At 52.5% G+C, this 27,275-nt stretch overlaps 1 protein-coding gene across 4 annotated transcripts in view; it reads left to right on the forward strand.

Moving 5' to 3' along the window:
* Nucleotides 1-5,303: 5,303 nt before the first annotated feature.
* Nucleotides 5,304-27,275, forward strand: part of LTBP2 (latent transforming growth factor beta binding protein 2) — a 115,838-nt gene continuing 93,866 nt past the window's right edge. For 2 of the 4 annotated variants that reach the window (XM_033187441.1, XM_033187440.1), the window contains exons 1-2: nucleotides 5,304-6,433; nucleotides 14,323-14,393. In XM_033187441.1, the coding sequence (XP_033043332.1) occupies nucleotides 5,940-6,433; nucleotides 14,323-14,393 (565 nt within the window). In that variant the 5' untranslated portion in view covers nucleotides 5,304-5,939. The remainder of the gene's footprint in view (nucleotides 6,434-14,322; nucleotides 14,394-27,275) is intronic. The other 2 variants (XM_033187438.1, XM_033187439.1) reach the window with 1 other exon arrangement.

The raw sequence follows: 27,275 nt of genomic DNA on the forward strand, positions 1-27,275 counted from the left end.
TGGTGGCGTGCACCTGTAGTCCCAGCTACTTGGGGGGGCTGAAGCTGGAGGATTGCTTGAACCCAGGAGGTAGAGCCGAGATTGTGCCACTGTACTCCAGCCTGCATGACAGAGTGAGACCCTGTCTCAAACAAACAAACAAACAAACAAACAAGCAAACAATGAAATATCAGTTGGTAAATGGAGTATAGTAATTGACACCTGCCCCTAGCCCCATGACAGGGTAAATAGGGCTGGCTAGCTAGTTTGTCCTGAAGAGGAAATGGCAAGACAAGAGCATCATTATCTCAACTTTCAGATAAGAAAGTAGAAGCCAAGTGAAGCTCAGAACTGTGCTCCATTCACAGAATGTTCCCACATGGTTTCCAGCACACTCTGAAATACAGGCCAGCTCACCTTACCTTTGCAGGAGCATCCATACCATGGCTACCACCACCAGCCAGCATGTCATGCCCACTCGGAGGAGACAGGCACCGGCAGACCAGGGCAGGGTGATTGTGAATTCTTGAAGGGATGCCAGGTCATGGCATCTAAGGTGGAATGGTTCTGGCAGCTTTTGTGGGCCTTAACAACCTCACACAGGAGGGAGTCGGCGCCTCTCTGTACGGCCTCCACCTTCCAAACTGGAGGCTGAGGCTGCACAGTGCAGGGGTCCCAGCTGCCCAGTGTCTGGAGCAGAACATCCAAGCCCATGAGCGGCTCCCATCTGGAAGGCTGGGGGCTCAATCAAACCTTCCTTCAGTGATTCTTCCCTCTGATTAACCAGGAAATGTGTTATTTGTTCTGAGCAGGGGAACGAGCTCTCCTAGGGAGAGGAATTCAGGGCTGGAGGTCCAGTTACTTCCAAGGAAGAAAAATCCCTGGAATTCTGTCAGGAGTCTGGGTCTCAGCAAAGGGGGCCGAAATGCGGCTCTTATTTACCAAATTAGTTCAGGTTCTGGTAGACCTCTGGCTGCCAACATTATTCCAGTGAGACATGGAAAAGCAGTGAGTTTGCCCCGGGAGTCCAGGAGACTGCTGTCCCTTGCATGGGGTATGTGTCTGGGCAAACCTTCTCCCTGCTGGAATCTTTTTATCAACCCTTTAGACTCCCTCTGCAGGGTTTTCCAGAGATGATTTTCCTCCCCAGACCCAAGAGATGGGTGAGTAGGCTTAGCAGCGTTCTCATGAGGGAGAAGGCTTTGATCAGGGGGTGGGAAAGTGACACACAGCGAGTCAGGGGCCGTGCTGAAAACAGCTTCCCTTCTTTCACTGGGTCGAGAGGATTGAGGGGGGCAGAAAGTTCTGATAACCCCACATCTCCAGGGAATTACACAGCGGGCTGGCAGGCAGGGAAGAGGGCATTTGGGGATATGCCCTAGAGCTAGCTCCTTTGGTGGTGATAGTGGTGGGGTGGTTGGAAAGGTCATGATTCAATTGTGAAGAGGGCTCCAGGCATACAAGCCGGGGTGGAGGCAAGGCAGTGTAACCTTAAAAGCTTGGGCTTGGGTGGAAAATGATCCAGGTTTGAATCCTGCCTCTCCTGTTTATCAGCTGTGCCATCTTGGGCAAACCAGTAGCCATTGTCAGCCTCAGTTTCCTCCTTTGTATGTGTGGAAATCATAATGCCTCCTTTGGTTGGTTAAATCCACCAATTGATGTAACATGTTTAGCATGGTGTTTGGGCTACAGTAGGCTCTATCAGCTCTGGCAGGTTAAAAAAAAAAAAAAAAAAAAAGCCAAACTCAAGTGTTTGTGGGATTGGAGATTCTGAAGAGCTGCAAACAGTCCCAGCAATTAGAGGATAAGAGAGATTTGGGCAGTAAGTAGGTGGCTGGACAGAGTGTGGCTCTGGGATGGGGTAGAAGATGCCAGTCTTTGGAGTAGATGAACCGGGTTGTGGTCCCTCCGGCGAACAGGGTGGGAACGTCCAAGGACCACTTGTACTTACTGAGGAGTGGAAGGGATGCCTGATGGTGAGAAAAAGTGTGTCTGCATGAGGGTTTTGGCAGAGGCGAAGGGTGAGGGATGAATGGGCTGCAGACTTCCAGAAATGCTGACGGAGGAGATGGAGCAGTAATAATGACTTGGACACATAGGAGGAAAAAATAGCTCAGGAATGAAGATGACGCCAAGGTTTCTGGCTTTGGGAGGCCCACGGGGAACTGAGGTGGGTCTTGAGGGATCTAGAGGGGAGCTCCTGAAGGAACTGGGTGGGTTCCAGGGAGAGGAAGGGAGCCCAGAACTACAGAGGTGGGTGGATATCTGGGCAAGGAGAGGTAAGTGTGGACCTGGGGCTTCCACAGCTGTGAAGGAGCAGCATCCCAGGAACAGAACTCAGCATTCTGGGAACTAAGGGGCATTCATGGTCAAATGCAAGGGGTAGGGTTCCACCTTTAGAGCCAGCCCCAAAGGCAGTAAACACATGAACCTGGATTAGAAGCTGCCACCCAGAACTCAGTTCCTTTCTCTTAAAATGGGTCTAATGATACCAGCTCTCCCCATTTGATGGGATTACTGTGTCCTTCATTCAGTTAGCCATCCATTTCACACATGTTTCTTGGCTGTTCTAGGTTCTGTAGAAACAGTGGTGAGCAATGCAGACAAGATATCTATTGCTTTAGAGCTATCATTGTGGTTTGGGAAGTCAGACAAGAAATGATTTTATAGGTTGTTGAACAGGACTTTTCCTCTGCTCTTGGAATATCTGCTGAAGCCACAAAGATAGAACAATGAGGGCTAAATATTCTTGCATTCTGAAGAGAAGTACTAGACACCTTACTAAAGGCAGAACAGGTTCAACAACAATTAAACCACATCCCTCAATTCCAGTCTACAAATGAAAGGGATGAAGAAAGTCACTGAAGCATAACACTATTGCATTTGTGGGCAGGGCTGAGATTTCCCCCGAGGGCACTCCCCAACGCAAACCAAATGAAGGGAGATCCCAGAGAGAACCAGTCATCTGCAAGAAGAGGAGGCTGTGTCCCTATAACTGTCCCCCCACTGATGCTGACTATGTTGCTGGATGTTGCAGGAACTTGGTGCATTAAACTACAGCAAGGCAGTTCATGGAAGAACCCAACATATGTCTTTAGGAATTGAGGACGTACATAAATGAAGAGACTTGTGTGCATTTCCTGTCTGGAGAATTCTGATCTTGGAGTCTGGCTGGAGTGGCCTGTGTGGCAAGGTGAGAAGGGGGCAGGGTGAGGAGCAGCCAACCAACCCACCATTGTTTTGCCTGGCATAGGTGGGACAGTCCTATGAGAGACAGAGGATGCAAGGGTCTGTGAGAGGTTGACCAGAGAATGCTTTGCTATGGCAACTCAGGGTGGAGGTCCTGTAGAGAACCTTCCAAGAACCCACATATGTGCCCATGAAAAAGCCAGTGCTTGGCACCTGCCAACCAAGGGTACCTGTCACATAAGACTTTGCTACTTTTCCTCTAACACCTCTCCCCAAATCTTGACAAAGAGGAGCCACAGCAGAAAAGGAAGGTCAGGAAAACAGACCACACCCCACTCTTGCCACTGCAGGATCTCTAGCAAAGGGACGGGGAGAGGAGGACTATTAAATGGGATGTGATATTGATTAACTTGGATGAGGTTTTGATCTGGACAGGAGCAGACTTTTTGTGCCTGAAAATGGGTCTTAATTATAGAAATAGAACAGTTCTCATGTCTGGCAGGGATGACCTCTCAAGCCAAGGACTCTGCCTGAGATGTCATTAAGGGTGGGAAAGGGAAATTTACCATAATACGGTTGGAGGTAGTAGTGGAATAGTTTCCAGATAGTCCCTCTTTAGGTTCAGCCCATTAAAAAACTCATTTATATGAGCAAACAAATCAATAACAAGATGATGTCAACTGTTTTATGAAGATGAAACAGGGTAGTGTGTTAGAGAGTGATGACTGGGGTGAGGGAGGGCTACTCTAGATGGGGGTCAGGGATGGCTACTCCAGGAGCTGATATTTAATCTGAGAGGAGCAGTGATCAGGAACTATCCTCTAACATCTTGGAGAGGAACATTCCAGTAGAGGGAAGGGGGCATTCACTCGGCTTGTTCAAGGAGAGAGAGAGGGCCAAGGCAGTGGAGTGTGGTGGGTAAGGGAGAGCAAGAGGTCAGATGAGATCAGAGCGGGGGCAGCCAGTTAGGGCTTTGTAGGCCAATATCGGGGTCGAGGCTTTATTCCAACAGTAGGTATTACCTGGGCCCATCCTTTGTGTGGTGTGGGAGGTTGTGAACTGGTGCCTGCCTGCCAGCTCCTTCACTCTGCCTCTCTGGGAAATAGGCTGTACAGATGTGCCAGGGGCAGCCCTGTTGATCCAACCCTTTAGGCTAGAGGGAGGAGGCATGAGTGAGAATGGTGTACTGATTACTGGGGACACGCAAACGGTGCCGATCAGCATTCCCACACCCCTGCCCACCTCATTGCCAACACAAGAAGATGTGAGTGCACACACTGGGTCAATCAGGGATCACCGAATTCCCCTCTGGGTAATTTCTGAGTGAGGGGCTGGAGTGGGATTCCAGGAATGGACTCAACCAGAGGCGGGAGGCCTGGATTCCACTCCCCTCTTTCACACGCGCTCTCCTTGAGTGGCTTACTCAAGAGACTCCTTGTCTTTGCCTCTGTGAAAAAGAGGACCCCTTGGCCGGGCGAAGTGACTCACACCTGTAATCCCAGCACTTTGGGAGGCCGAGGCGGGCGGATCACCTGAGGTCGGTCGGGAGTTCGAGACCCACCTGACCAACATGGGGAAACCCTGTCTGTACTTAAAAAAAAAAAACAACAACATTAGTCGGGCTTGGTGGCGCATGCCTGTAATCCCAGCTACTTGGGAGGCTGAGGCAGGAGAATCGCTTGAATCCGGGAGGCGGAGGTTGTGGGGAGCCTTCATCGCACCATTGCACTCCAGCCTGGGCAACAAGAGCGAAACTCTGTCTCAAAAAAAAAAAAAGAGAAAGAAAGAAAAGAAAAGAAAAAGAAGAAGAGGACACCTCTTCTAGCGCCAGCCATCACCACCTCAGGCCTAGACGTGACCCTCGTGCCACTGGAGGGGATTGAGATCCAGAGCGAAGGGGGCGGCGGCGCCAGGGCTCTGCAGCCATGGAGCGCCGGGGCCGCCAGCTCCGCCAGGGGGCGCGCCAGGGACCTCCCTGCGCCCCGCGCGCCGCGCCCCGCGCCACCCCTGCTCCGTCCGGCCCTGCAGAGGGCGCCCCCAACGGCCAGGGCGCAAGCGGAGGGGCTGGCGGCCCTGCTCCATTACGCGGACCTCGGCGCCCCTCCCAGCCTCCTTCAGATCTGCGAGGCTGTGGCCTGGTCACCCGATCCAAAGACGGTCCCTGAGGCGAGGCGCGGGAGAAGGATTCGGGGCAGATCGGCAGTTCGAACTTACCCAGGGCAGGAGAAAGGCGGCCCGGTGTCCCGGTCGTGGCAGGCGCCATCTGCCCGACCAGCGCCCGGGTCAGCCCCGCGCCGCCCCCTGCTCCGCACGGGTTAATCCCCCTCGCCGCCCGCTCGCCGCCCGCTCGCTTCCCGGTGCCAAAGTGGGTGTTGCTGGAATTCCTCGCTCCCTCTCCCGTAATGAGGGGGCTGAGCTGTCCCTCCGAGGAGGGGGCCTGGTGTGGATAAAAGAGACGAAAAAGCCGGGGGAGGTTTCCAAAAATAAAACCGTCCGGGTCCCCTTCAGACGGCTGCAGGCGCGGGGAGGAGGCGCGAAGGTGCGGCAACAGTAAGAGCCCAGCTGGAGTAGGAGCGCTGACTCGAGGCTCGGGGCGCGCAGCCCTCGCTCCGCGGAGAACCGGGCCCCCAGTCGGCCGCTTCAGGGCCCCCTAGACTCAGAGAAGCGGGCCGCCGGGCGGGGCCCGCAGAACAGCCCGCGGGCGTCCAGCGCGCCGACCACAAAGCTCTTCGCGGAGCCCGCGCGCTCCACTCTCCAGCCGCCCCCGCGCCATGAGGCCGCGGACCAAAGCCCGCAGCCCCGGGCGCGCCCTGCGGAACCCTTGGAGAGGCTTCTTGCCGCTCACCCTGGCTCTCTTCGTGGGCGCGGGTCATGCCCAAAGGGACCCCGTAGGGAGATACGAGCCGGCTGGCGGAGACGCGAATCGACTGCGGCGTCCTGGGGGCAGCTACCCGGCAGCGGCTGCAGCCAAAGTGTACAGTCTGTTCCGGGAGCAGGACGCGCCTGTCGGGGACTTGCCGCCCGTGGAGCGGGCCCAGCTGGGCTGGGGGATCCCCAGGAGGCCCACCGAGACTGAGGCCAGGAGGTCGTCCCGCGCGCAGCAGTCGCGGCGTGTCCAGCCACCTGCGCAGACCCGGAGAAGCACTCCCCTGGGCCAGCAGCAGCCGGCACCCCGGGCCCGGGCCGCGCCGGCTCTCCCACGCCTGGGGATCCCACAGCGGTCCGGGGCTGCGCCCCCAACCCCGCCGCGAGGGCGGCTCACGGGGTGAGCATGGGAGAGGGAAGTTTGGAGGGTGCAGAGGGGAGCCAGAGCTCATTTGTGGAGGGGCGTGCAGGCGAGAGGAGAGGGCGCCGGACTCATGCCCTCGTCCCTCTGCCTTTAGTACTTCGGGAAACAGCCCCGAGGTTCCAAAGTCGGGACTGGAAGATTTGATCCGCTTTCGAAGAGTTTAAGGCAAAGATAGATCCTCATCCTAATCCTTTCTTAGCAACTCGCTCGGAGCCCCGACGTTAAATCCTTTCGCAAGGCGCCTCTCCACTCGCCCGCGCTCCTCCTGCCTGCAACTAACGAGCTCTTGTAGACGCTTGCAGCGCTGCCGGGATCCGCGAGGCAGCGGGGAGAGGGCAGTGGGGTGGGCGCTCCAGGCTCTTGAGGCCCAGGGGAGGTTGAGCCGGCTCAGGGCGCGGGTGGGCGGAGGTGTCTGGGGCCCCATGGCGAGAAGGTAGATGCGTCTCCGGGAAGGGAGCTGGCAGCGAAGCTGGTGCGTCGGGACAAGTGTGTGGATTGGGGCGTGGGTCGGCCTGCGCAGACTGAGGGCTGGATGCGGGCGCGGGCGTGAGCTCTGGGCACTTTGGGCGGGAAGCGTGTCCCGATGAGGCTGCAACACAGTGGGCGCGTGGAGAATTGGATCAGTGCGCTCTCGTGCCTCTAGGTGTAAGCACAATTTGCGTGCGTTGCAGGGCTAAGCCACCCCACAACCCTGCAATTTACTTTTTTGCTCCCCCTGGGTACCACCCCCGGCCCGCTGCGGGCGCCGTCGCAGAGTGAGAAGACGCCCCAGCAATCCCCTTCCCCAATCGGATTATCATGGCTGCGGGCGCTCTCCACCTTGCCGGGGTATGACAGGTGCCTCTGGAATGGAGGGCACTGAGCCCTGGACAGTGAGGGGCTGGGCGGGGCCACCATCGAGAAGTCTGGGAAGGGCTTTGGCAGCCTCTCTTTGCCTGGGCCCGATTTGCCAGTTGGGTTTAGTCCTGGGGAACAGCATGAAAGACACTTGTACCCCGAGTCCTACTCCAAGGATCTTACGCTTCACACCCTTGGCGCTCTCTGTTTTCCTTGGCTGGAGCGCTCTTCTCATAAAGCAGGATTCATGCTCTGTCTCTTTTAGATTTATGCTCAGAGTGGCCTTTGGCCACGCCTGCCCCATCCTCTTTCTCCCTTCACCCTGCTTTGTTTTTTCCTAGTACTTATTCTATCTGATATGTTATATTCCTATTTATGTGTTTATGGCCTGGCCTCTCAGCCCACACTAATGCAAGCTCTATGCAAACAGGGACTCCATTGTGTCCATTTGTGTCTCTTGTGCCCAGAATAGTGCCTGCACTAGTTGGTATTCTCTAGGTATCTGTTGAATGAGTGGATGAACTCCCTGCCGCCCGTGGAAGGCCCAGCTTCAAGCAGGCAGAGAGTAGATCCATGCACTGCCAAGTCGCTTACACATAGGATCATTCAACAAGTATTAGTGGAAAGCACCTGCTGTGTTTCAGCGTTTTCCTTTCCTGATCTGTGCAAGTGAATGCATGCTTCTAAGGATCCTGCATGCAGAGCATGGGAAAGGGGATGGAGGTCCAGAGTCCAAGGCATTGTTCCTGCTGAGAGAGCAACCCAATTACTTAATATCACGTTGAAGAAATGAATAGATGCTTTCTAGTACTGGAAGGCTCCTGTTAAGTGCAAAGGAGTGGGGCGACCTGGGGTCCCTGGGACTCTGTGGGCAGCATGTGGGGAAGCAGAGGGGAGGTGGCAGGAGGGGGGCCTGGAGGTGAGGGTGGCATGCAGGTGTAGCACTGCCCAAGGACAAGGGCTTTTTACTGTTGGCACTGGCCCAGGGGTAGCGCTGCAGGTCTGGTGTAGGGGAACCCAGAGACATAGCTTGGGCTGGAGCAGGGAGGAGCTGTACTGCAGGCATTCAGGTGCAGGTGAGGTGCGGGGGAAGGTGAAGTGGAGCGTGGGGACTGGAGGGTGCACTGTTAGAAGTCATGAAATGATGTGGTGATGAGCAAAGCAAATTGTCACCACCACAAGGCTGGTGCATGTGAATAGGCATGTGAAGACATGGGCTGGGTGCCACCTGCTGTACACAGGTGCACACATCACATGACACACTGGTCAGGCTCCTCCCCCAGATTGTCTTCTTCAGCTTTAATAGAGAGTGGGTTCCCTGACACTCCAGTCAGCCACTCCATGTCAGCTGGGGAGACCCTGAGTGGTCATCTTGTTTATTCTCTTCCTCCACCCTGGTCCATTCTGGTTAATGGCTTCTAGTCAGGCTGATCAGGCTGGCCATTCATTGCCTTGTGAGCTGCAGACAGCCAGGGACCAAGTGCCACCTGCTGGTGAATCTTGGAACTGCACAACTACTACTGGAGCTTCTTCATTTATTCAACAAATATTTTGGAAGGACATCTATACCCAGGCCCTATACTGGATCCTGAGGATATAGCAGTGACCAAGACAGGCAGACTCTGTCCTCATGGAACTTTCAATGTAGTGAGGATTTATTGCACATAATAAAGATTTATTAAGTTTGTGCCAGGCTTGATGCTAGGTATCTAGGATACAGCAGTGACCAGAGTGGACACCATCCCTACACTAATGAAATTTACAGTCTACAGGGTTTCTTTTTCTTTTCTTTTTTTTTTCTTTTTGAGATGGAGTCTCTTGCCCTGTCACCCAGGCTGGAGTGCAATGGCATGATTTCGGTTCACTGCAACCTCCACGCCTGAGGCTCAAGCGAGTCTCGTGCCTCAACCTCCTGAGTAACTGGGATTATGGGCGCGTGCCACCACACCCGGCTAATTTTTTGTATTTTTAGGAGAGATGGGGTTTCACCATGTTGGCCAGGCTAGTCTCAAACTCCTGACCTTAAGCACTACACCCACCTTGGCCTCCCAAAGTGCTGGGATTACAGGTGTGAGCCACCACCCCAGCCTCTACAGGGTTTCTTGAACCAACCTCACAGCATACCACCTGTATAATATTTTTCTCTACCTTTCCCTCTTGTTCTGTTATTATTTTTCTTTTTTTTTTTTTTTTTTTTTTTGAGGTGGAGTCTCGCTTTGTCGCCCGGACTGGAGTGCAGTGGCCGGATCTCAGCTCACTGCAAGCTCCGCCTCCCGGGTTTACGCCATTCTCCTGCCTCAGCCTCCCAAGTAGCTGGGACTACAGGCGCCCGCCACCTCGCCCGGCTAGTTTTTGTATTTTTAGTAGAGACGGGGTTTCACCGTGTTAGCCAGGATGGTCTCGATCTCCTGACCTCGTGATCCGCCCGTCTCGGCCTCCCAAAGTGCTGGGATTACAGGCTTGAGCCACCGCGCCCGGCCTATTATTTTTCTTTAACTTTATATTCTGTTAAATAACAGGATTTTGTGTTTTATCTGTTTTAAAGTATATTATGAAGTTTTACAAATGCACTAAAAGGTATTGAAAATAATATAACTTATAGTCTAGTTTTATCAAACCTTAATATGTTGGCATATTTTGATTCCAGTTTTTTAGTTGAAATTTCCTCTATAAATTTCTCTTTCCCTCCCCAGAGTTGATCACTACCCTGAATTTGATTAATTCCAATAGATGTTTTTACAATATTACTATAGATATATGTATCCACAAAATATACAATGTTGTTTTGCATATTTTAAACTTAGATAAGTGATATCATATTTCATTATTCTTCTGCAATTTGTTTTCTCCTCCTCATTAGATTTTTGAGATTTAACCATATTAATATAATTAGCCCAAGTTTATTCATTTTAACTGCTGTATATTATTCCTTTGTCTGAATATTACCACAGTTTATCCATCCTCTTGTTTTTGGACATTTAGTTGAATTACATTTTTTTGCTATTACAATGTTTGACTCATTTTTCTCCATAAATAAATTCATAACTGAAAGGAAACTTTGTATCATTATAAGTTGAAAGCAGTACCACTTGTTATAAAGAGAAGGTAATTGTAGGAAAATTGAAATGAAAACAAAATGTTCTTAAGTTCTAGTCAGACATCATTCATTATCTTAGGAAGCTCAACTCTGTGGCAAGTTCTCTCTGTTGGAAAGGGGGACTAGCATGTGTTGAGGGGAGGACCTGGCCTTTTTCACTGACATAATTAGGTTAGAAGGATCACCGAAAAGAGAATCACTTTCTCACCATGTAACTCACTGTTGAATGTTGTGATCTGTAAACCTAAAATGCCTTTCCTACCCTCAGTGTGGCTCATCCCACTTTTTGTGAAACTCCAGATTAAATGAAACAAAGAAGTATTAATTGTATACCATGTGTTGGGCACTGTGTTAGACTCTAGAGGCACAAGGAGAAATAAGAAAGAAATCTCTAGATACCCAAGACGGAGATACAACCAATGACCTGAAACAGGCAGTACTAAATGATCCTAGCAGATGCAGATGGAGAATGAGGGAACGCTGGGTAGATGATATCAGAGCAGGTGGGTTTTTTGTTTGTTTGTTTGTTTTGTGAGTTTTTTGAGACGGAGTCTCGCTCTGTGGCCAAACTGTAGTGCAGTGGCACAATCTCAGCTCACTGCAACCTCCTCCTCCTGGGTTCAAGCGATTCTTCTGCGTCAGCCTCCTGAGTAGCTGAACTACAGGTGCACGCCACCACACCCAGCTAATTTTTAGTAGAGACAGGGTTTCACCATGTTGGCCAGGATGGTCTCGATTTCCGGACCTCATGGTCCACCCGCCTCAGACTCCTAAAGTGCTAGGATTACAGGTGTGAGCCACCTTGCCTGGCCCAGGGGAGGTTTTATATAAAGAAGGTAGTATCTGATCTGGAAGTCTTGGAGTATGCAAAGGATTTCCATCAGTAGATCAGAGAGGGAAGGCATTCTAGGCAGAGAGAACAGCCCAGGCAAAGGCATGAAAGTGAAATCCATCAGGCAACTAGGGAGCAACAAACCTTGCATCCTTGGAAGAGCAAAGCCTTGGCTGTGGATGGTTGTGGATACAAGGTGGGGGTGATGGGGTCAATTAGACTGCACAGGCAAGTAGGCACGTGGGTGCCAGGTGACCTTGTAGAGGCCAATGGAGAGCTGTGGGAGGTTTTTAACAAAGGGCTAGTGTGATCAGATTTGGCCCAGGTGGAATAGCAGCTCTCCCAGACTGCTAGCCAGATGTGTCCGCTACAGTGATGCTGGATACTGGGCTAATGTGTGCTGAGTGGTGTCAACTGGAAGACTGAACTCAGATGATCTCTGAGAGGTACCTTCTAGGGAGCCAGAGCGATTGAATTGTATATCCCAGCTGTTCAGGCTCATTTGCTCTCTCTGCTAGCCAGAGCCCACTGAACTGACAATTCCCAGCTGGTCACTTCCCTGGGCCTGCACCCAAGACTTTAGTATTGGCCTGTAGGGATCCTCAGAGTCTCTCCTTGGGGACCTGAATCTCTCCTGAGTGCCCTACCAGCCCCAGCCTGGCCTCTCTGCCTGGCAGCCTTTGATTCTGGCCAATCCTCCCTGTGGCCGTATATCCCTTAGGGCCTACTCCGCAGGCAAAGCAGAGCTGGCCCCTGCCCTCCCACAGTCAGCTGCAAAGCCATCCTGAGGGCAGCTGGGGTGACGGCTGGCTCAGGGGGCCTCCTTGGGCTGGGCTCCATGCCATGACCTCCCAGCCAGGCAGGCTCCTGCGTCCGTGCTGTCTGGGTTCCCACAGGCCCTAGTTCTTAGAAAATTCCCAGGGCACAGAATCTGTTTCCTCTCAGAGCCCTCCTAGCCCCACAAGAGGTCTTGTCACCACCACAAGGGGTAGTGACATACAAGTGGGTATGTAGTTTCCCCTTCCACTGGGGCACAACCCCAGAAACTCTGGGTCTGACAAGCAGCCCTTTCCCTGACCCCAGTGACATAGGCCCTGATGCAGCCAGGAAGCTGCTAAAGGTGGTCACCCAGAGAGGCTTTGAGGTGGCCCGAGTGGCACAACTCTTGGCTGGCAGGACATTCTGGGAGCTCCCTGGGAGGGAGGCAGTGCCCCACAACTTTGGGCCAAAGGGCCAGGAATGGGCCTCTGCTTTTTCAAGCTGCAGGAATTTATTTTGAATTCTTCATAAGACTCCAAAAACCACATAAGCTTTGGGGTCCACTCAAATGTCAAACAAACTCCTAAGTGGGACCAGATGTCGCCATGCTGGCCGCAGAGATCACAGGAGCGGCCGCCCTGCTCTGTCCTTTGCCTGTCCAACCTCTGTACTTCTCCCTCCCCTCTCACCCTCCAGTTCCAGCACCCAGTGACGATTTCTGATGATAAGGATGGAAGCCAGAGCCAGGCCCAGCCTGCCAAGGAGTCGCTCCCTAGAGGTCTTCAGGAGAAGCCCTTCTAGGGATTCGCCCTGGTCTAGGCATGTGGGTCTTTAGCTGCGGAGTCAGGGCCGGGTGGAAACTGCTGGTGCTGCTGGAGTGCACCAAACACCTGGAAACAAAGTCTGGGGAGCTGAGTGAGTGCCCCAGCACTGGACATCAGTGTCTCATGCGGGTCCCTCAGAGCCAACATCAAGGAGTAGCTGAAGGGCTGGGCACAGTAGCTCACACCTATAATCCCAGCACTTTGGGAGGCTGAGGTGGGTGGATCACCTGAGGTCAGGAGTTTGAGACCACCCTGGCAAACATGATGAAACCCTGTCTCTATTAAAAATAATTTTAAAATTAGCATGGTGGCAGGACCAAGGTTGCCATGAACCGAGATTGTGACATTGCACTCCAGCCTGGGCCATATAGAGAGACTCAAAAAAAAAGGAGTAGCTGAGGGAAGAACTCTATTTCTCTATAGAGTAATTCCTGTTTGTCTCTCAAATAAAAATTGTGCAGAGGCAGCTTAACCCACATCCCCAGCCCCATCCTCCTACCAGCTTGCCACCTCGTAAACCCCTCATAAGCAGGAATTCTAGAGCCCACTTCCTTCAGTGACCACTCAGGGCTCCGCCTTCCCATGCACCAGACTGCTGGGGGCTGAGACTCCTCAGTGTGCATTTGTTGGCAGGTGACACCGCATATGACCTTGAGACTGTTTTTTTGGGTTTTTTTTTCTGAGGCAGAGTCTCCCTCTGTCGCCCAGACTGGAGTGCAGTGGCCGGATCTCAGCTCACTGCAAGCTCCGCCTCCCGGGTTTACGCCATTCTCCTGCCTCAGCCTCCCGAGGAGCTGGGACTACAGGCGCCCGCCACCTCGCCTGGCTAGTTTTTGTATTTTTTTTAGTAGAGACGGAGTTTCACCGTGTTAGCCAGGATGGTCTCGATCTCCTGACCTCGTGATCCGCCCGTCTCGGCCTCCCAAAGTGCTGGGATTACAGGCTTGAGCCACCGTGCCCGGCCGAGACTGTTTAATGTGTGTCTTCCAGCTTCCCTTGGATCGTCAGCATTTGTAGGGCAAGGACCTTGGTGTTTTGTTTGTTTATTTGTTTTGTGAGAGGCAATGTAGAGTTGGAGCGTGGCTTAGAGTTGGGCCAACCCAGGTTTGAATGAGGCTCAGGCACTTACCTGCTGTGTGGAATTGGCAAGTCACTGAACCTCTCTGAACTGGCTTGTTTATTAGCTTTAGGATCACTGTCATTGTTGCCCCAGTGGACTGCCTTCTTTATGTCAGATGTTAAACATTCTCACCTCGTTTAACCATCATAACAACCCAATTAAGCAGCTATTGTTATCTCCATTGTACAGATGGAGAGAGTGAGGTTTCCCAGGGACATGCAGAGAATGGCAGAGTCAGGATTCAATCTTAGATTTGCACGTAGAATGGGGACAGCCTTCCCAGCCTCTCCGTGTTCCCCCAGGCCTTTCCTGTAGAAGGTGGGACTGTGGGAAGAGCTGTGAATAGTCCCCAGCTCTGAGCATCCTTTTGTTAACTCTGTTTTGGTGACTCCACAGGAGGAACGTCTGCGGGGGACAGTGCTGCCCAGGATGGACAACAGCAAACAGCACCAACCACTGTATCAAACGTGAGTGCCTCCACAAGTAGCAGACACTCCGCTGTATGAGACGTGGAGTGCCATTCCCCACCCTATTCCCGGGGCAGGTCAAGCTTAGGGACTCCAGAACCTGGGGCAGAAGCGTCTTTCCTAGTCTGCGTCCTGAAGATGCAGCCCCTCTTTAAAGTGGAGGCAATATCCAGTGGAAGGGAGGAGGTTTAAAAATGCCTCCAGTTGGGGCTGGGAGTGGTGGCTCACGCCTGTAATCCCAGTTTGGGAGGCCAAGGTGGGTGGATCACTTGAGGTTGAGAGTTGAAGACCAGCCTGGTCAAGATGGCAAAACCCTGTCTCTTCTGAAAATACAAAATTAGCCGTGCGTGGTGTTGGGCGCCTGTAATCCCAACTACTCGGGAGGCTGATGCAGGAGAATCGCTTGGACCTGGGAAGCAGAGGTTGTGGTGAGCCAAGATCATGCCACTGCACTCCAGTCTGGGTGACACAGCGAGTCTCCTTTCCAAAAAGAAAAAAAAAAAAAAAATGCCTCCAGCTGGACACAGCTTCTCAAATGAAATCACTGCTCGTATTTTCAAAGCTTCCTGCATTCCCTCCTGCTGCCCTACTGTGTTGGCCCCACTCACACTGCCGGCAGAGTCTCAGGAGCCCGTCCGCACCTGTGTTCTGCGGAACGTGCTTGGCCCAGAGCCTCTGCATCCCACATTTCCAAGGGCACCATTCATGGGATGAGAATCCACCTCTGCCCTGGCCCCTGGCCCAATGACCTGGCCTCTGATAAGGACTCTGCCAGATGGTCAGATGACACTCTCTGACCCATGCCTGGAGCCGTCTCCCCTTGGACTGCTCTGATGTCTGGCAGTCTGGCTCGAAGGAGAGAAAAGCCATCTTATTTTGTGGAAACGTAGGAGTGAGTTGGGAAGAGCCAGAGCCTCCATGCCCGAGCCTCTTCCACTGATGGTATCAAGGGCATTAACAACAACAGGAGCCAGTACCTTCATAGCACTCACTTGGTGCAGGGTGCACTTTAAACATCCTCTGTGGCGGCTGGATGAGGAATGCGAAACACAGTTGGGTAACTTGTCTAAGGTCACATGGTCATGGTCAGGAAGTGCAGAGCTAGGCTTTGAATCCAGACAACCTGACTCCAGGGTCCTTCTTCTTAATACCTGTACCCTGCTGCCAGGTATCTCACCTTCATTTTTGGGCCTCACTTTCTGCATCTGTGAACTGGAGGTGATGGTACTATTGCTGTCACTGCTACTGCTACTGCTACTATTAGCTAACAACTGAGTACGTACTAGTGCCCAACACTGCACTAAGCTCTTCACATGCGTTACCTTAGTTTGACCTGTCAGTCATCTTATGAAGTAGGTGTATGCTTATCATCGTGGCTTACAGATGAGGAAGCTGAGGCTCGGGTTGCTTGGGAAACATGGCCAAGCTCCGCTGCTGCAAGTGCTGAGCTCGGACTGGACCTGGGCAGACTGACTCCAGAACTCCAGGCTCCGATCTCCTGGGCTTCATTCCCTCCCGACACCAGAGGGGGCTGGGCATTCCAGAGTGTGGAATCCCCACAGACCATAGCAGATATGGGAGTTTGAGGGATCCCCTTGGATCTTTCTCCTTCCTCCCACAGGCCCCTCTTGGGTCCACATCAGCTCCCCAGGAACTCTGCCTGACTGTCCTTCAGGTGGCTGCCCCTGCCTCTGCCAGTCCCAAGCCTGGCTGCAAAACCTCAGTCTCAACAGCTCCCTTCCTTCAAAGACCAGTCCCAGGCCCTTCTCAGTAGGAGGGCGTCACAGTTAATAGTCCAGGTATGTGACAAAACATATGATGTTCCCAGCACAATGGATGCCCTTGTCTAGGAACATCATATGTAGTTCTATGACAACGTAGGATAACGTGGTTATCCTGACACCCTACTTGACAGGATACAGGATGCAATGGGGTTGCTCCCATTCCCTCGAGGCTGGACATGCGGGTTTACCAAGCTCTTGGCTTCTGCCTCAGGCCTCATGGCCCTAACCCTCTCTGCCTGTCTGAATATGTAGCTCAGGCAGAATCTTCGGTCCCTTCTAGGACCTCCAGATAACAGAACCAGAGCCAAAAACTCAAAAACAAACAACAAAGCAGATCTGCTTGAACACCCTTTCCTTTTCCGGGAAACGGGACGCGTGGGGGCTCTCAGAGGTCAGGCCCTCTGTGGCCAGGGGCACTGGTGGGGGAGAAACCCTTGTCCCTCACTATTTTATTTTTACTTTTAAATTTTTAAATTTATTTTTTGAAACAGAGTCTCACTCTGTTGCCCAGGCTGGAGTGGAGTGGCACAATCTCGGCTCACTGCAACCTCCGCCTCCCAGGTTCAAGTGATTCTCCTGCCTCAGCCTCCTAAGTAGCTCGTGTTACAGGCACCTACCACCATGCCTGGCTGATTTTTGTGGGTTTTGTTTTTTGTTTTGTTTTGTTTTGTTTGTAAAGACAGGTTTTTACCACGTTGGCTAGGCTGGTCTCAGATTCCTGGCCTCAAGTGATCCTCCCACCTCAGCCTCCTAAAGTGCTGGGCTTACAGGTGTGAGCCACCACGCCCAGCCCCTCATAATTTTAAAGAAAAAGAAAGTGAGCCTCAGAGAGGTGGTGACTTGCTCAAGGCCACACAGCTCATTGGAAAAGAACCTGAGACTCAAAATCAGCTTTGAGCAACTCCTCTGGGTAGGGAAGCCAGGGATGTGGGTGGCCAGGTGGCTTTATGCTAAGCAGAAGCTCTGGGGCTGGGGTCTGGCACTGTTATTTTTTAAACAGCATCCCAGGTGATTCTAGGTGTAGCCAAAAATCACTGAGCAGAGTTGGGGGTCAGTCATAGGGAGATCTGCCTTGGGGGCCCTCCTCAAACTTGAATGTTCCCCCAGTCCTCTGGGAATCACATCAAAGAGAAGATTCTGATTCAGCAGATCTGGGGTGGGGCAGATATTCTGTGTTTCTAACCAGCCCCAGGAACGCTGATGCTGCTGGCCCAGGGACCACACTTTGAGTAGCAGGGCCTTTCAGGACTCAGGAGGCCTGGGCAGGAGAGATTGGGACTTGGAGGTGGGGAAAAGGGTTGGTATGTTCGAGAGAGCGTAGCCTTTGCTGGGAGGCAGCATTGGCTGATGGAGAGTGTTGCTGAGGTTTCAGCTGAAGCTGCAGCGGGTGGCTTCATAGGGGGTGGGCTTCTCCCTAGCTGCCTGAGGGGTCTGGGCATAGGTCTCACTTGGGCCCTCCAACCCTGGAAGTTCTCAGTTTCCTAACTTGCTAGTGATGTTCCAGCGTTATTCTCTGCCAAACTGGGTTTCAACCCTAGAAACTCAAGGTTGAGTGAGTTTGCATATTGTTATAGTACCAGCGCATGTGTGTGGGGGTATCCTCGTACCCCGGCGGGTGCTGCACCAGGATGCTGAGGCAGGATGCTGCCAGTACCTTCTCCCCCCAGTATTTCCCTCCCTGTCTCTCTCACCCTGCTGCCCCCTGGTCACCCACCCTGACCCAGGCACACAGGCCAGCAACTCTCCTGGAGGGGGTTGCCAGTGGGCAACAGCCTCTCCCACTTGAAGTTGACTCGCCCGCAGCAGGGCTGTGTGCTCATTAACTGGTCCCTGTGCTGTTTGCTTGTTGCTATTTGGCTGCTAATAAGCCTAATGAGAACCACGCAGGCGGGCGGTGGGGTGTTGGCACTGGATGGCTTTGTCCAGAGCTCTGCAGAAGGGGGGACTCTTGGCTCCACACCCCATCAGCTGGCTCTCCCCCACCCCTGTGGCTCTGCACCTCCCTCTCCTCTCCCAACAGCTGCCCTCCTGGCTGGGGCAGAGACTGCCAATGTTGGGGAATGTTCATGATTCTGTCCTAGCAGTTTCACACATGAAGGGATGCCTTCCTGGGCTGGTGAGAGATGGGGGCCGACATCCCCCACTGCCAAGGGTAAAGTCTAGTGCCAGAACCACGGGGAGACTCAGTCTCTCCCGGATATCTGCGGGCCCAACCCACTGCCCATGCGCAGGGAGTGCTGGCTCCTGCTCAGTTGCCCTCTCTTCCCTCTAGCAGAATCAATCCCAGGTCACTGCCACACACCAGTCCGTCTCCCAGGCCTGCCCTCCTTCCACCCTGATCTGCAGGTGCCCATTGCTGGAAGCCCAGCCCCTCCTTCCACCTTGGTGGGGGCTAGAGCTGGGCCGCCGAATCCTCCTCCAGTCTTGGTATCTGCCTTTCCTTCTGTGGCTTTGCCAGCTCTCTCTCTTGGGATTTATGTGTTTATGTATTTGTGGAGGCAGCTGACTGCAGCCTGCCGGGCCCTGCCCAGCAGAGGGGAAGAACTGGAGGGTGTGGAGTGACAGTGTCCTGTTTATAGTTGCAGCTTTTGGAAGACTGTCCATTCTTCCCAGACTGGCTCCTGCCCAACCCTACCCCAACTGGGGAAGGGGATTTGAATACTCCCTAGACTTCTCATTTTATCTCAGCCTAGACGCACAGGGGCTGGGGCTGCTTTGGGGAGGACAGAAGAGAATCCCTGCAGCTGTCGAGGAGGGGGCAGGCAAGTTACTCTCTCACTCCTGCCCCCAGCAGCAAGGCTCGATAGTAAGAGCATGTACTTTGGATTCTGGCACCAGATCCCTGGAGACATGTTTGAGTCCCAGCTCTGTGTCCTGGGGCAAGTGACTGGCCCTTTTCTAGCCACAGGGCCTCATCCATAAAATGGGTATAACAATCTATATAGAATTGGTTTTGGGGATGAATAGTATGAACTCAATAGCTCTTACTGTGCGCCAGGTATGATTCTAAGTACTTCATATTGTTAATTTTTAATCTTCACAACAACCCTATAAGCTACATTGGATTTTTATCCCCATTTACAAATGAGGTTGGCTTTCTGTCCGAGTCATGCTACTGAGACTCAGCAGAGCCCAGACATGAATCCAGGTAGCCTGGCTCCAGAGCGCAAGGGCTTAGCTCTGTGCTTTCTGATAAATGAGTAAATGTGTGTAGACAGCCTGGCGCAAGCTAAGTTTAGCTGGTATTTTAATGCTAGATCAGGAGACCATGCTGGACCTCCTGGGTTTAAATGTCAGCTCTCGGCTCCACAGCGTGGCTGAGGGGCTATGGGCAGGCTGCTTTAAGTCTTTGTGTATTGGTTTCCTCTTCTGTAAACCGGGATCAACATTGGGCCCTGTCTCCCAGAGTTGTACGGAACAAATGAGGTCACTTAGGTCAGATGTTTAGTTCAAGGCCTGGCATGTGCGATGCACTCTATACATGTTTGGCCTTAATTTCGAGGGCAGGGACTGTGTCTCACCACCCCCAGCAGGCAGCGTGCTGGGTACAAGGTGAAGGGTCCATAAGTGTATACTGAATAATACATGGCCTCCCCCAGCTATGTGCTGAGAGAGCTCTTTCTGCTGCCCAAGTTCTATTGACCCTTCCAGAAACTCCTCATGGTGTTCAGGGGATCCTGGGGATGGAGACGCTGGAATGGGTCTGAGCATTTTTCTGTGTGTATCACGTGAGCAATGGAATGGCATTTCCCCAAGTCCCCATCTCAGTCCTACAAGAACCCTGTCTCTCCTGATCTGAGCTCCTCCTTGGCTTCCCTGAGAGAGCCTGTTTGCCCCATTCATGCCAACCACATCCCAAAGTGGAAGACTGTGACAAGGTGGCTAAGAGCCCCAGCTTCAGAGTCAGACTCCCTGAGTTCAAACCCTTCCTCCATAACTTACTAGCACGGTGATCTTGGGCAAGTTGTTGATGGTTCTGCCTCAGTTTCCCCATATGTCAGATGGGGACAAGAGTAGTACCTAGTGTAGTTCTAAGAATGAGATGTTTACATGAGGTAATACGTGTAAAGCGGTGAGCCCAGCACCTTGCTATGGTAAATGCTTAACAAGCCTTAGGAAAAGGGGTCAGGGCAAGGGTGGGATTTTCATCTTCACTAACTGGTTAGCACCTTCCAGAAGCCAGGAAAGTCTCATCTCCAGATGAACCATCCAGTGGGGACTCCAAAGTTGGCAGGGAATGGTGGAGAGGAAGGTGGGAGATGGCGAAGGGGAATAATTATATGACCTCAGTGGAACCCAGCTGATATGTAGGATGCAGTCTCATCAAGAGACCCTGTCCATTTCTTACCCCTGCATGGAGGTACCCTTCCTGGGGAGATCTTCCTGGGGAGCAGGTTACCCTGAGGCTCTTTGTCCAACGAGGTGATTAGGAGATGTCCTTGACTGGGAGCTTCCTGAAGCCAGGTGCTGTGTCCTGCTGACACCAGTGGAGTGCCTGGCCCTCCACACCTGTGTCCTTTATACGTGCTTGGAGCCTGTTTATCAAAGAGCTGAGTGGGCAAATGATGGCGTGGGTGACTGGCAGCTTCCTCCCTCCATCCCCAGCTGCCTCTTCTCAGTCTCCTTTGCTGGCTTCTCCCTCTCTACCTGACGTCTTAATGTTGGGCTTCCCCAGGACTTTCCCTAGACCTTCCAAGTCCCTCACCCCAAAGAGGGGAGCCATAGGAGCCAAGCGGAGCATGAACCGCCCCTGGGTATTGAGTGCCGGCAGGCACTGTGCCTGACAATTGACATGCAATACTTACAGTAATGCCCGGGGCTCACTCTGCCTGGATGTGCCAAACGCTGCCATCTTCCTTCAAACCCTCATGGTGTTCTCTGTCCTGGTCCCCTCCTGTGTCCCTGGCTGCTGCTTCTCTTCTGCTCACTACTAAACTGTGGGTTTCCCAGGACTTAGTCTGGGGTCTTCTTCTTTTCTTTGTCTTTGCATTGCTCCCGGAACGATCTGCTGCCTTCTCAGGGATGTAAACATCGTCTCTGGGCCAGTGACGCCCAGATTCACATGAATCCTCTGCCAGGCCTCTCATCTGACCTTCAGTCTTCCGCGTCTGCTGCCTACTCGACATCTGCGCTTGATGCCTCCCAGACATCCTCATCCCAACTTGTCTAAAATGAACTCGTGACTTCCCTTTCTCTGAGCTGACTCCCCCGTGCAGGTCTTACCCACTCTGTTAACTGGCACCCCCATCGACCTGACTGCTCGAGCCAGACACCCAGGGGCTACCGGGACACCTTCCTCTCACTCAGGCTTTGACATCAACCCATTAGCAAGCCCTGTTTGTTTTACTTCCTCAGTCCCTCATGGACCTGCCTGCTTCCCTGCTGCCTCTCTGGGCCAGGGCCCTGTCACAGCTCTCCTGGGTGACACTGCAGCCTGCTGCCCACTCTCCCTGCTGTCCTCAACACATCCCACCTGAACCTTCCTGCCACAGTGTCTCTGCACTCACCCAGCTCCCCAAGTGCAGCCTGGGCCACTGGTCTCTAGGCTGGTGGACACGCTGCTGCCTGTGTTTCTGCTCCCCCTCATCTCTCTGTGAGGCTGGCCCTTGTCATCTACCCCGTCTCTGTTTTGAGGTGTCCTCCTCAGAACAGCTGCCCTGGCCCCTCTGGCTTGGTTGGCCCCCACTGGCCTTGTTCTTCTGGATCTTGGGCCCTCGACTGTCTCTTCCATCCCTCACATACCAAGTTCTGCTCCACTTCTTTGTCTTTATTTTTATTTATTTATTTATTTTTGAAACAGAGTCCGGCTCTGTCACCCAGGCTGGAGTGCAATGGCGCCATCTCGGCTCACTGTAACCTCCGCCTCCCAGCTTCAAGCAGTTCTCCCTCAGCCTCTCAAGTAGCTGGGATTATAGGTGTGTGCTATCACGCCTAACTAATTTTTGTATTTTTGTAGAGGTGTTTCGACTAATGTTTGTATTTTTGTAGAGAGGTGTCATCATGTTGGCCAGACTGGTCTTGAACTCCTGACTTCAGATGATTCACCCGCATCGGCCTCCCAAAGTGCCGGGATTACAGGGATGAGCCATCATGCCCATCGTGCTCCACTTCTTTGTTTACCTATTGAGTGACAGTCCCTCTGACTAAATTGGAAGCCCCCAAAGGACAGTCTCTCTTGTTTGCCATCCTGGCAAGTCATGCATTTGAATGCATTACTGTTTTCTAGAGAAGAACATTGAGGCCCACAGAGGCGATGAAACTGGCCCCAGGTGAGGTCCCACAGTCAGAACTCAAACATGGGTCTCTGACTGCAGGGCCACACTGTCCTTCATGCCCCTGCCCTGGCCTCTCTGCGTTGTCAGTATTTGGAGTGGTGTGCTCATCCTTCCTGACCGTCCTGGGCCTGTGCGTGGGGCTGGTGCTGCCGTGGGAGGGGGGCTGGATCCACTCCAGCCTAGAACTGTCTCCCTTGGAAGCTGCTTCTCTAGAAAAGACTCATCCCCAGGGACCCCTCCCAGCGCATCTCACCTCTGGGGCCCCTCTGGCACTGAGGCTTCCTCCCAGACAAGCCTTGGGACTGTGGGGATGGATAGGCAACTCTTCTCTGCTTTGGGGCAGCAGCTGGAGAGGAGCCTAGGTCTCTCAGCCCTGAGCTGGGCCCAGAGTCTTCCTCCTCATGCCTGCTGGAGCCAGTGGGATTGGGGCTGCTCTCTGCCCCAGCCCCTGGCCCCGCGGCTCCCCGGCCTCCACCTGGCCCAGCCTTGCAGCATTTGTTAATGCAATTAACAGGGCGGTCCATGCTGAAGGGCTGGGGGCCAAGGTCTGACTCACACCTCCCCTTCCTCCCCTCCAGCCGCCAAACGGTAGAGGCCCGCTTGGCCTGCCAGACAGCGTCTGCAGAGAGCAAGTGAGGGGCCAAGAACGGCATCTTTCTCTCATTAGGAGCTTTTATGTGAACACAACTGCTATTTTGGAGCTGGGCACTTGGCCGGCCCCGGAGCCCCAGTGCGGTTTCCAGCCATCCTGAGCCGTGGCCCCAGCACAGCTGTATGGAAGCTGGGTAGCCCTTGAGGCCCTGACTTCTCCCACAGCCTGGGGGCTTGGGCCCTCAGTCAGGGCTTGGGAGACACAGCCCCTGGGCAGAGCTTGAGAGTGGAGAGAGCGATTCTGAGGTGGATTCCAAGGGTGCATGTGAGCCAGACAGGGATTCCCTGGGCTAAGGGATCTCTGACATGAGGGTCCCTCCCCTGGAAACCAAAAGTCAAGGTTGTGGAGAAACAGCTCAGGGCCACACGTGGACCCCCCAGTAAGCAGATTCCAGAAGCAAACTGAGGTCTCCAGGTGGGGGTCCAAGTCAGGTGCCCAGGGAGGTCTGAGGTAAATCCTATGGATGAGGTGCAAACTGTTCCATCTGCGAAGGCCCCTAGCTGTGAAAGGGGGCAGGCGCGGGCCTGAGGAGGGGATCGGGTGGCTCAGTGGATAGGGTCTTAGCATCCCACTGGCACAGGTTTTAGGGAGAATGGAGGTTTAACCTGGGAAGCAGCTGAGCTTCAGGAGTGGGAGGGCTGGGCCCAGAGTCTGGAGTTGAAGTTCCTCCCCCAGACCAGAGCGGGTGGCACCGGAAGCCACCGACGAAGGGAGAGGCCGGAGGGGCCCACCCTGAAGTCTCTGCCTCCTCTATCTAACGGTCATAGATGGGTGGAGGGAGAAGGTGTCTCTGGGGCCCAGGAGAGAGAGCTGATGACAAACGCCTTGCCTGGGGGTAGGGTGGGGGTGGGGAGGGGCCTGGCTGTATTTGACACCTAGAAAGCAGTCCCCACCCAGCACCACAGCCCTTGGTTGTTCATCTCTGTAACCAGGGCCTGATCCCTGGAGACGTGTTTGAGTCCCAGCTCTGTGTCCTGGGGCAAGTGACTGGACCTTTTCTAGCCACAGGGCCTCGTCCATAAAATGGGTATAACAATCTATATAGAGTTGGTTTTGGGGATGAATGATATGAACTCGATAGCTCTTACTGTGCGCCAGGTACGATTCTAAGCACTTCATGTTGTTAATTTTTAATCCTCACAACAACCCTATAAACTAGATTAGATTTTTATCCTGAGGGCCTGAGTTAACATTGCCGTTTCCTGGGGAGTCATAGCTGAGAAGCTCAGAGGCCGTCTTGCTTCTAGGGGAGTGAGTTGTTTTGCTGTTGTTTTAAGCTTTGCTGTGCTGGCCAGTAGTGGAACTTCCTGTGATGATGGAAATGTTCTATATCTTGCTGTCCATTGTGGTAGCTGTGAGCCACATGTGGGTATCAAGCACTTGAAATATGGCTTGTGAGACTGAAGGAACTGAATTTTAAATTTTATTTAATCTGTATCCATTTAAATTTAAATAACCACATACAGTTCCTGGCTACAGTGTGAGACTGTCTTGAACAGCACAGCTTTAGAGAGAACAAAGTACGCCCACGTCCAGGTGCTCAGCTGAGACTCACAACAGCTCTTTGAAGCAGGAATTATCAGCCCCATACCGTGGCCGAGGCCACTGGCACCCTGGTGGAGACGTCTCAGCGAGATGACGTGTGTCCAGGGTCATGCAGCTGAGATGTAGCAGAGTTGGGGTCAAACCAAACCAATCCTCCTGCCCCCCACCCCGTGTTCTTGCTACTACCCAGTAGCTAATCAGCAGGGACTCCGAGCAAATGGTAGGAGCAGCCTGCATGGGGTAGTCGGGAGGGCTGTTTCTAGAATCTCTCCCAGGCCTGCCCATTCTGAGTTTGGTCCCTTCCCAAAAGTAGGGGTTTTGTGTGGAAAATCTGAGCAAACCTTTGTTGACTGTTCTGGGGTAGAGTGAGGGGAGAAGGGGCTCAGCTAGGAACATGGGGGGATTAGGGGAACAATGCCTTTTATTTCTTGCTTTTAAAGCAATTTCAGGAGTTTTCTTTTATTCCCCCTGCCTTTTGGCATCCCACTGCCTCCACAGAGCCGAACACCCAAAGCTGAGACTTTCCACCTCTCTAATGCTCAGTGAAGAGCGGGCTGGGGGTATGGAAAAGAAAGGATCCCGGAGGAACCCAAATTATGAATGGCTAAAGACCGGCATTGGCAAGCGAGCGTGAGGAGGCTGTGTGACAGTGTAGTCTTCCGATTGTCCGAGGGTACTGTCCCGGGGCTGGGGGGTATTCCATCTTCTGCAGATCAACTCCCGGAGGCTAAATGTAGACATCACGGTATCATGCTCGATAAATGGACCAATAATCAAGTGGCGATTCATTAGAGCCACATAACCCATAGTGGGTTGATTTCTCAAGTATAAGGCATGATCTTTACTCATTTAAATTTTCACTTATTTATATATATATATATATATGTATTTTTTTTGAGACAGAGTCTTGCTCTGTCGCCCAGGCTGGAGTGCAGTGGCCGGATCTCAGCTCACTGCAAGCTCCACCTCCCCAGTTTATGCCATTCTCCTGTCTCAGCCTCCTGAGTAGCTGGGACTACAGACGCCCACCACCTCGCCTGGCTAGTTTTTTGTATTTTTTAGTAGAGACGGGGTTTCACCGTGTTAGCCAGGATAGTCTCGATATCCTGACCTCGTGATCCGCCCGTCTCGGCCTCCCAAAGTGCTGGGATTACAGGCTTGAGCCACCGCGCCCGGCCTATTTATATATATTTTTCGAGACAGGGTCTTGCTCTGTTGCCTAGGCTGGAGTGCACTGGCGCCGTCATGGCTCACTGCAGCCTGAAACTCCTGAGCCCAAGTGATCCCTCCCACCTTAGCCTCACAAGTAGCTAAGACTAGAGGTGTGCACCATCACACCCAGCTAATTTTTAAGATTTTTTCTGTAGAGATGGGGTCCCACTATGTTGCCCAGGCTGGGCAACTCTTGGACTGAGGCAGTCCTCCAGCCTCAGCCTCCTAAAGTGTTGGGATTACAGGCATGAGCCACTGCACCCACCTCTAGGATCTCTACTGTTGAGGAAAAATTGGAGGCATGAAACTCCAAGGGCAAAACGTGAAGACTCGCTGGCCCACCATGGATGGAGGTTTTCTCTCTTAAAATTCCCACAGCACTGCATGGAACTGCCTCTCCTGGGACCTCAGCGTTTCCTTCTTTGTTTTAAGCAATAGCCTCTGCCACTGGGGATTCTGAGATGGCTGATTTCTTTTTGGATATTTAAGTTTTGAAATCGTGCTTATTTGGAACAGGAATGTTTCACTTCAGCCTCCTTTAAACAAAAGGACACATGACCACGATTGCCCCTCCCTCCCAAAGGGTCACTGGACTTCATGCACCAGTAATGTTTCCAAAAATATCTTAAGTACCAACATACAGTGGCCAGCTTTTCATTTTTCCAAGTGAAGCCATTAGGAAAAAAACAAAAAACAAAGCTAATTACCACTTGCCATCACCTTTAATTAAAAAGAACATTTTAACTCCAAAAATTTTAACTCATTTTAACTCATTTTAACTCATCGCAAAAGACACTCTTTAGATGGGAAAAATATAGCCTATGAAAAAGAAACAACCCAGGAAAGGGTTGCTTTTCCTGACTTTATGGCAGACCAGTAAAAACTGTCAGAACAGTCCCATTCATAGACAGGCACTGGAAGCCACCATCATGGACCATTATAGGGGTGACTTTTGGGGGAGTGGAGAGAGAGGACAGGAGTCTACATACTCCAGTCCCGTAATGCAAACACTCAGCTCAAAACACAATGCTTACATTTCCGTGAGGAAGCCAGGTCAGCATCTTGCTGAGACTTGTGAAAACAAGAGAGGATGCGAGTGAAGCCGGCGCGAGCTGGTTCTAAACCTCCAAAAACCTGAAACTTGTTGGAGGCTGTACCTCAGCAGATCGGGCCTCTGCACAGCATCCTACATGGTTAATTCAGAAGGGTTACCTTCCTGAGGGGGTTTTTCCCACCAACACGTCTGGCTGGTTTGGAAGCCTTTTAGAACTTGATTTACTAGGCTATTGTATATTAAATGCCATTTTCACAGTTCCCCCCTAACCACTCATTTCCCATGAGCTGTTTGTTCTTTGTACCAACCAAAGTTTGCCAGCCCTAACCCTCACTGAGGACCTAATTCCCTGCTTGGAAA

The sequence above is a fragment of the Trachypithecus francoisi genome, unplaced genomic scaffold (genome assembly GCF_009764315.1).
Source record: "Trachypithecus francoisi isolate TF-2019V2 unplaced genomic scaffold, Tfra_2.0 Lachesis_group3, whole genome shotgun sequence".
Taxonomy (NCBI): domain Eukaryota; kingdom Metazoa; phylum Chordata; class Mammalia; order Primates; family Cercopithecidae; genus Trachypithecus; species Trachypithecus francoisi.